The sequence below is a fragment of the Engraulis encrasicolus genome, chromosome 19, assembly GCF_034702125.1.
Source record: "Engraulis encrasicolus isolate BLACKSEA-1 chromosome 19, IST_EnEncr_1.0, whole genome shotgun sequence".
Lineage (NCBI taxonomy): Eukaryota > Metazoa > Chordata > Actinopteri > Clupeiformes > Engraulidae > Engraulis > Engraulis encrasicolus.
In genome coordinates this window covers 47,889,770-47,899,769 of record NC_085875.1, presented here as the reverse complement: position 1 = coordinate 47,899,769, position 10,000 = coordinate 47,889,770, and the positions used below count along the sequence as shown (strand labels likewise).

General features: G+C 46.1%; 1 protein-coding gene across 1 annotated transcript in view; it reads right to left on the bottom strand.

Moving 5' to 3' along the window:
- slc8a3 (solute carrier family 8 member 3) overlaps positions 1–10,000 on the bottom strand; it is a 177,526-nt gene that overhangs the window by 145,317 nt on the left and 22,209 nt on the right. The window contains exons 2-4 of the mRNA XM_063223935.1: positions 3,057–4,227; positions 2,061–2,252; positions 886–1,559 (exon numbers count right to left, since the gene is read on the bottom strand). Of these exons, the coding sequence (XP_063080005.1) occupies positions 886–1,559; positions 2,061–2,252; positions 3,057–4,079 (1,889 nt within the window). The 5' untranslated portion in view covers positions 4,080–4,227. The remainder of the gene's footprint in view (positions 1–885; positions 1,560–2,060; positions 2,253–3,056; positions 4,228–10,000) is intronic.

Sequence of the window (10,000 nt, the reverse complement as noted above, 5' to 3'; positions counted from 1 at the left end):
ATTGGTTACCTCATAGAAAGAGCTTGGGCCCAGGCCTTGGCAGGCCTCTATCCTCTGGGCCTGTACTCAGCAGTAGACGCTAGCTCTGATGCGTCCCATCTCTCCCGGCCTTCAACGCGCGAGAGGCCTAATGTCCTTCGCAGTCACAGACAAACCAGAGCTGACACAGCCCCAAATGCAACCTCCAGGCCGAGGACGACTCAAGGAACGCTGAAATGGTCGAATCAAATAGCACTCTGATTCATTCGGATTGCTAACTTTAGCACATGCTAGCTCATGGACTTACTAGGAAATTGCTGATGCACAAACCTAGGGAGTCTTGATTACTTTGTATACGGTATTTATGGATATAGGTATTTATATTCATTTTAGAAAGAGCAAACAAAACAGCCTGCATATGACCGCAACGGCATTAGAAGGCCTTGTCATAGATTCAATTTATATCATGGGCACAGAGCCTATGTTGTAACCTTACTGTCACCAAAGTCATGACCAAGTTTTAATCTGCTCCCTAAGGCTTTCTGTAATGTCATAGCAATGTTGTTATGATGTAGTCGAGTCTTTTCAGTAAAGAGTATACAGACCCTCCATCTGCACAAACAGTCACATGACATGAGTGACAGCATCTTGCACAACACCAAGCAAACAGCAGATAACAGCATTAAAGGAAAACAGGCTCTCGCGTATAATTTCCTGATCACTTTGTATTATTTATGAATAAATAAGCAAATAAAGAGCAAAACAAAATAGCCTGCTTATGATCGCAATGCATTAGAGGACATTGTCATAAATCCCATTTATGTTACGAGTGACACACGTCCTTACACAACACCAACCAAACAGCAGATAACAGCATTAAAGTGAAAAAGAAATCGCCTCTCTTACCAGGTCTCGTCATTCTTGAACTCCAGCTCCCCGTAGGTGTCCTCGAAATCCTCGCCCCCGCCTTTAGCCAAACCATCCGCGGAGCGGAAGGGCACGAGGACCGTCCCCCGCGCCCCGGAAGTCCTCAGCACCTTCACCTCCATGATGCCGATGCTCTCGCTGACGTGCACACTGTCGCTCTCGAAGGTAAAGATGCCGGCGTGGTCATCGTCAAGGATGGTCACCGTGGCGACCGCGGGGAAGCCCAGTACGGCCTTGGGGAAGGGCAGGCTGTTGGGCGAGAGCATCTCCTCGTCCTCCATCTCTTCTCCTCCTCCTCCACCACCGCCAACTCCAGGGACCTCCTCCAGGACGCGCACGTTGGTGAGCCGGACGAAGAAGTGCTCGTCCTCCTCGAAGATGTCGTCGTCGATGATGCCGATGGCGATCTCCTTGACCACATCGCCGGGCTTGAAAGCTAGCGTGCCCTCGGTGAACTCGTAGTCGGCGCCGGCATTGGCCGATCCGTCCTCCGTCTTGTAGTCCACGAAGACGGTGCGCGAGATGTCGCCGCCGCGCCGGGACACCGTGAGCACAGCGGCACCGCAGTTCTCCAGGCACTGGTAGGCGGCCGGCTCGAAGCTGATGCGCGACACGAACTCGCCCTCAGCCGTGGGGTCACCGTCCACCCGCACCTTCAGCGAGGAAGATAGAATACCATACATTAACCTGGGTGTAATGACATGATGTGTAGGTGTGTGAACTCTACTTCACTTTACTTTTAAAAAACTAACCCTACTTTGCATCTGCACTTGTTGTTCTGTATATTCTTTGTTGGCGATGATTATGTCCTCGATTGTAAGTCGCTTTGGTAAAAAAGTGTCTGCCAAATGCAATCTAATGTAATAATTAAAGGCCCTTTAAAATAAAGTGTTGACTTCTTTTAGTTTTTCAGTTTGTGCTGTGTCACAAAAACAATAACAAATCAAGTCATTTGTTTTCTTTTGTTTCAGACATGTACAAGTTTTACCCTTTACCCTTTGCCGGTGTAAGGTAAAGGATGGAACCTATCTATCTATCTATCTATCTATCTATCTATCTATCTATCTATCTATCTATCTATCTACCTACCTACCTACCTACCTACCTACCTACCTAGCACATGCAATACAGATACAAATCAAATATCATATCACCTCCTGGACGCTGGCGCTGCGCTTGGCCTGCTCGGACACGTGCTTCTTGAGGATGTTTCCGGCGCCGGTCATCATGCGCGTGGCCTGGATGCGGTAGAAGGCGCGGCTCTTCTGCTGGTGCGACAAGGCGTAGTAGTTGGCCATTTCCACCAGCTGGTCCAGCTCCTTCTCCGGGTGCTTCTGCTTCAGGTCCTTTAGGTAGAGGTGGGCAATATGGCAAAAAAAAACGTCATATCACAGAAAATGAGGACTCCAGGCTCTTCTATTAGAAGATTTACCTCTTAACTTAACCTGGTTTACTCCTGAACCAGCTTTGTAGTATTTCCCTTTGCTTTAGTTACGTTCATGGTGACTTACTAAGTCTACTGTATACAATACAATACAATACAATACAATACAATACAATATATATTTACATAGCACAGGACAGGTGGTTGATATGGCAAAAATGTCATATCGCGATTTAATATAAAATTACGATTCCGATTTTTTAATCACGATCTTCGGATCTTCCATCTAAATAATAAAAACGACAAAAAAACAAAAACACAGCATTTTCTATACTTGCAATTTGTAATTAGCAATTAATTAAATGCAAACACACTGATGACACTCTCTTAAAGTGCACAATTGTAATACAATAATTAATAGAGTAAAAGTGAAGACAACAACACTAAGTAAGTAGACATCACTCTGATACTCATAGTAAACATCCTCAATGTAAGACGATGTATTTGATTTCTCCACTTTGGCAGATTCGAGACGATGTTGTACTTGATTTCACAATTCACGATTTAATAACGTCATATCGTGTTTACTAAAAAAAACGCACTCCCTGGTGTAATTCTTGCCGTTTTAATTTACTTGGTTACCCAGTGCGGCTTTTGTTATTAAACATGAACTTTGCTGTCTGCTTGCACCCGAAGAACTTGTAAGAAACTTAGTTGGGAGTTAAGCGTTCTTTCTAAAAAAAGACTATAATGTCATATCGCCCACCTTCAGGATGCGGATCATGTCGCGCCGCGACTCGTCCACCTCCTTGCCGCACGAGCCGCCGCCAGAGGCGTCAATCAGCCCCACGAGGTTGCTGGGCACCCCTGTGCCGTCGGCCGCGCCAAAGTGCGAGTTGGCCATCTTGCCGTCCATCATCTCAATGCTCTTGGCCCGCTCCCGAGACTCGGTCTCGATGATGACGCCGCGGTGGTGGTGCTTGTCGGTGCGGTACTTCTTGTGCATGTACTTGTAGAAGAGCAGGCGCCGGTCGGCCACCCAGGCCAGGATGACGCAGATGGGGAAGAAGGCCAGCGTGAGGAGTCCCTCCCAGACGTGCACCACGTTGGGCGAGAAGACGGCCAGGATCATGTAGAGCCAGATGTAGGCGAAGACGCTCCACGCCGCCGTCACGAAGAACACCCGCAGGTGCTTAACCTTGCGCACCTCGCCGTCGGGGATCACCGACACGCACAGGCCGATGATGACAAACATGTTGAAGGCGGCGCTGCCCACGATGGTGGCGGGCCCCAGCTCGCCGGCGCGGAACTCGTGGCCGCACACCTCAATGACGGACAGCATGATCTCGGGCGCCGACGAACCAAGCGCCATGAGCGTCAGGTTGGACACAGTCTCGTTCCAGACGCGGATGGTGGTGGTGATGGTCTCGCCGTTGGGTCGCTTGATGACGATCTCCTTCTCCTGCGAGGTGATGACCTCGATGGAGGACATGAAGCGGTCCGCGATGATGGACACGCCCAGGAACATGTAGATCATGGCCACGAAGTAGACGATGACCCGGGCGATCTTGTCGCCCATGGTGGGGTCCTCCGGGTACCATATGGGCAGCAGGATGCCCGGTGAGCACTTGGACTTGTCCTCACTGCATGTGGAGTTGGCGAGGGTGACGGGGGCGGGAGTGACGCGCGCCTCCGTGCACATGAAGGTGAGCGCCGTGGCAACGAGACCCAGCCAGAGGCAGGCCCCGGAGGAGCTTGGCACTGCTGCCGCCGTCCTCGAGCGCTCCATGCACCCTCCGTCGTCTCAAGGGTCCGTCCTCTCTGGGGCTCCCCGGGGGATCCAGCACTAAGGCTGTTATTTTGGTTCCTACCCGCGGACACTTTGTTTTTTGGTTTTCCCTCGCTCCGCTCGTTTGCTCTTCTCGGCTCTTCAACACCTGTGAAGGGGGAGCACAGTCAAAGCGTAGAGAGCAGATTAGACAAAGACATACACACAAATATACACAGCATATTCTCCAGTGTTCGTTTTTTGTTCTTTTTTATTCAGTAAGATTCATGAAAAGATCACATTTGGCAATAGAAAGCACAGTTTTAATGAGCAGCATAGTTGCAATACCTACTCTGGCCACCATCCTAAGCAGTGCACCTTTAACGCTCACAGTGTTGATCCAACTCTTAGACTGTTACAATAACACGGTAAAATGTACTGTGTACAAAAATAAAAATCCACTTTTATCAGATTTCACATAAAGGTGCATGGACAGCACAACCTCTATTCAACCTTTGAATTATTTCAGCACTTGCTGAACATTTTTACTAGCTGTATGATTTGTAATATTTACACTGCAAATACTGAAATTTATACACCTCTTATGTAGCCTGAGGGCAACATAAAAATATTTATTCCTGCACTAAAATATATGAATACCCGTCAGCACTTTGGTCCAGACTATACAACACGTCTAGACATAGATGCATTTTTTAATAAACAGGTAGTCATTGTTTATCAGGAAGCTGTGAATGAGCTATCATTTCTTATTTCTCCCAGGTCGTATCTGTGGTAAACATTGTCTGGCCAACTGAGGAACCGGATCTGGAAGAGCCTCTCCTACTGCACACTCTATTCCACGTGTGTGTACAGTAAAAAAAAAAAAAGAAAAGTTAATTCAACATTTAGAAAATACTCTGAGACCAAATACTGTCTAGGCCAGTGGTTCTGGAACAGTGTCAGAACTGGTTCACATCCTGTTTTGAACAAACGCCCCTTTTGACCGCATCATAAGCCTGCCAACGCCCTCCTTAGTATTACATGTTAAAAAAAGGCTAATGTCCCCTTTCAGATGTATCCTTCTTAACCCCCCCCAGACTTCTGGTGTGGCGGCCACGCACAACACACGCACAGCACGCGCACACCACATGCAAGCCCATCAACCCCTCTCAACCCCTACGCAGCCAGCCGTTTGCAATCCAAGATGCGGCGCCCTGAAATATTCAATAGCAGCTGTTTATGATGCAATATTTACAGACTTTTTCCTCTGGCTCAGGCTAGGTCTGACTGTCGTGTCGACCTGTAAGACTGTGAAACTCCAGACGAGAGAGAGAGAGAGCGAGAGCGAGCGTGAGAGAGAGAGAGAGAGAGAGAGAGAGAGAGAGACAGTTTGGCTGAAACACTGAGGCTGCCAAGGCAGACATGCCCTTTTTGGAAGTTCAACAGTAGAAATACATACAGTATATAATGTAAGATGTACCGGTATGTGTTTCATCTTTAAAATGCACACGCACACGTGCACAGATGCACACTCGGGCGCGCGCGCACACACACACACACACACACACACACACACACACACACACACACACACACACACACACACACACACACACACACACACACACACACACACACACACACAAGGGCCCTTTCTCTTGTTGAAAACACAGACACACTGCTCGGCAAACAGCCCCTGTAACTGGGTGAGCAAGATGTTCTGAGGAAGAGACAAGTGCGTTCGTCCCCAGTGGAGCAGGCAGTGACCACATGTTAACGCTCTCCCTTGCCAACCCCCCCTAGTCACGTAAACCGCCTCGCAAACACACACACACACACACACACACACACACACACACACACACACACACACACACACACACACACACACACACACACACACACACACACACACACACACACACACACACACACACACACACACACACACACACACACACACACACACACACACGCTCTCCCTTGCCAACCCCCCAGTCACGTCAACCCTCCTTGCAAACACTCTAATCATCTAGCAGTCATCCCTACACTTCATGGGCAGCAAAACACAAGATGCCAGCCCTGTAAGCCAGCCAGAGAGAGGAGGAGAAGAGGAGAAGGAGAGAGAGAGAGAGAGAGAGAGAGAGAGAGAGAGAGAGAGAGAGAGACAGAGAAGGAGAAGAGAGGAGGAGAGGGAGAAAAAGAGAGAGAGAGAGCGAGAGAGAGAGAGAGAGAGAGAGAGAGAGAGAGAGAGAGAGAGAGGGAGAGAGAGTGAGAGGAGAGTCTCACTGCCTCAATTTGGTGTGTGTGTGTGCGTGTGCGTGTGTCTGTGTCTGTGCGTGTGTGAGTGCGTGCATGCGTGTGCGTGCGCAGTTGTGTGTATGTGTGTGCGCATGTGCACTTGTGCCCGCTTGTAAGCGCGCGCGTGTGTGTGTGTGTGTGTGTGTGTGTGTGTGTGTGTGTGTGTGTGTGTGTGTGTGTGTGTGTGTGTGTGTGTGTGTGTGTGTATGTGTGTGTGTGTGTGTGTGTATTCATTTCACAGCCCCACTCATTGTGAAGCAGGCCCATTTCAATAGTCCATTCAGTTCTACTCCATTCCCCCGGTGTTCTGTTGTGCTCTGTGTTCCCTCTAGTTTGTCTGAAGATGTTACACCCACAAGCGGGAGTCCCATGCTGTTTGGAGGTCACACACTTCATTCTCTTTGTACTGTCAGTGTGTGAGTGAGTGAGCATGTGTGTGTGTGTGTGCGCATGCGTGCGTGTGCATGTGCGTGCCAGTATTGTCTATGCCAGTGTGTGTGTGTGTTACGATGTCACAAAAGTTGGTGATATACAAGTAATGTAGTGTCAATATCACAGTGCACCAGTGGTATGTAGGCTGATTTTGCCTTGAATTCTTTATGGAATATTGGAATAACTTGGTAACTCGGCTAATGTTCGCCCAAGGTAGCACACTTTGGGAGGACTACTGGATCTGTAGTGAATCTGCTCTGAACCATCACTTTAAGCATATAATTTGGTATTAGGGTACCAAGGAAATGTATATTACGCTGGCGTTTTGGCACATAGCTATAGGTAGCTTTACTGTGTAAGCAGCAACAGATTGCTGAAAATAATGCTGGCACGTACTGTATGTACAGTAACTATACTTTCAAAACTCAAACATTTTCTTTGACAGATTTACATTTGTTTTTGGGGGTATATTAACCTAACCATGTATGCCATCAGGCTGATTTCACAGACCCGTTTAACCCTACTTATTTGCTTTCTACAGTAAACAATTGCATTGAATTTTTCACTTCATGTTGCCATGTCATGTTTTCTAAGATTTCAAAAAAAAGGTTGAGCTTCTTGATTCATCCCTGTTCTCCGGTGCCTGTGAATTTCCATAAAGCTACCAAAATGCACATGCACTTTCTGTGGCAGGTTTCGCACACCCAAGGGAATAAATAATTAGACGCTCTGTTCACGCCTCTTCCTCCATAATTTACACATAACAGTCACAATTATAACCCACGCAAGCTCCCAGGTTTGGATATGCACGCTGCACACAAAACCAGTATTTGCACACCTATATGAATAGTAGGCCTACTGCATGGTGTTTGGATTTCTATAACATAATTTGTATAAAGTCATGTTGTAGGTGTTTCTTGTGAAAGATAGATTTGTATATTTGGCCCTCAGAGTGCATAGTCCTCGTGGTTTTACACTCAAGTAGTGTAGGAGTAGTAGTAGCTTTGACTACAATGCACCAGCAAGAAATGCAATACATTTGTGAGAAGGGTTTCCCTGTTTATGTGTGTGTGTGTGTGTGTGTGTGTGTGTGTGTGTGTGTGTGTGTGTGTGTGTGTGTGTGTGTGTGTGTGTGTGTGTGTGTGTGTGTGTGTGTGTGTGTGTGTGTGTGTCAGCCTATGTCTGTGTGTGTAACTGAGTATCTGAGTGTACGCAAGTGTTTGTGTTGAGTGTTTGTGTCCTGTCCCTGTTACTTTACTTCTTTGATCAGCAACGGATTTAAAAAATCTGCCAACTAAGCACAAGCCCCATGCAGGCCAGAAACCGGGAAAGAAAGAATGAAAGAAAGGAAGAAAGAAAGAATGAAAGAAAGAACGAAAGGACGAAAGAACGAAAGAAAGAAAGAAAGAAAGAAAGAAAGAAAGAAAGACACAAATTACCCTTGTCGATGCTCTTTTTTGTGAAAAGACAACCTTTCGTGATCTTCTAAAACGATGGTTCAATGTTAGTTCCCTTGGCAACACATGGAGGAGTAAACCTTAAAGGAGAAGTCCACTTTTTTGAACATTAAGGCCATTTTCTGAGTGGTCTGCAATGTTTTAGAGCCCCCCTCACCGTTTATTTCATGATTGCTGCAGTCTCTGTTATTTGGCTGATTTGGATTTGATCTCAACCAGCTTTAGAATGGCCGTCTATGGGCACCTGCAACTCTGTTCTTAAAATCACCTTTAACATTTGTTTTGAAGAATATGCAACTCAGCAAGTGTTCAGCAGTATTCACTGGTGTTCCTTAGCAATTTTTGTAGCGAAATATGGCATCTGTCGTGTTTTATGTGTGTTTTATGTAGCAATTTGTAAGTTAAGTTTCACTTTCACTTTCACTTTCTTTCACAAAATGGCAAATAAAAAATGACAGAAGCCATATTTCGCCTTGAAACTTGTTAGGGACTGCTAGTGAACACTCCTAACCACTTTGTGAGCTGAAGACTTTCGAAAACAAATATTTAAGGTGATTTTAAGAACAGAGTTGCAGGTGCTCATAGACGGCCATTCTAAAGCTGGTTGAGATCAAATCCAAATCAGCCAAATAACAGAGACTGCAGCAAACATGAAATAAACGGTGAGGGGGACTCTAAAACATTGCAGACCACTCAGAAAATGGCCTTAATGTTCAAAAAACTGGACTTCTCCTTTAAGAAGGCCGCCTGCAGTCACTTCCTTTGACTCCTTCTCCCAGTAGTGGCATGTAGAATACCACACATTCTTAACCTCACTACCACCAGCACTGACTAATACATCGAATTTCCATTTCTCAAAGCGCTAGGAGCAGCCGGAGTGCCTATAAGCCTGGGCAGACAGCCATGTACTGTACTACGAAGGACTAGTGAAAGCCTCGGCAACCTGCTTTCCAGAACACAGTCATCAAAACAATACAATCGAGACAGAACATACAAAATAGGTTATTAAGTTATTTAAATATTCTGACAGTTATACAGTAACCGTTATACATTAACCATTAATGTAAATGTGACAAAGCATCTTGAGAAAATAGAATAACGAAGTGTTAAACATACTGTGACTCTGAGATGACTCTATGAACCGAGCATCTGGCTATTGGAAGCACCAGCTGGCTAGCCCAACTGTTCTCACACTGAGACAGCCAAAGGTGGGCAAGTCCTTGCTACTGGATGAATAATTGATATGTAGGTTATAAATTCTGTGCTTTGTCAACTCCACACCAACACTAATGAAGGTGGTCAAAGTCGTACTTGTAAAAAGCAAAACACAATTAATAACTACTTTTAAAGGAACAGTCCACAGCATTTACTTATGGCCTGAGACGAGTTGTTGATGAGTAGGCTACCTTTCAGCTGTTTGTGCGTGTCTAGGGTTGCCAACCGCCCCTTGAGTATCGGAATCGTCCTGTATTTAGAAATTAATGTCCGTATTGAGCTGAAACGGGACACGGGATGATGAAATGCAGGAAATTACATCTGAGAAAAACAAAGACCCCCACACGAAAGAGGTGTCACGGATGTTTTTTCATTGATAGTCGCCAACCTTAAACATGTCTGCATGCAATCAGTCTGGCGCATATTTGTTAGCATTTAGCTTAGCTCAGTGAGTCATTGAGTATCTATAGGTTGAAGTTAGAAGTAAACAGTCTCTTCCCTGTTTTTCCTATTTCAATACATTTGTATGACTAGTTA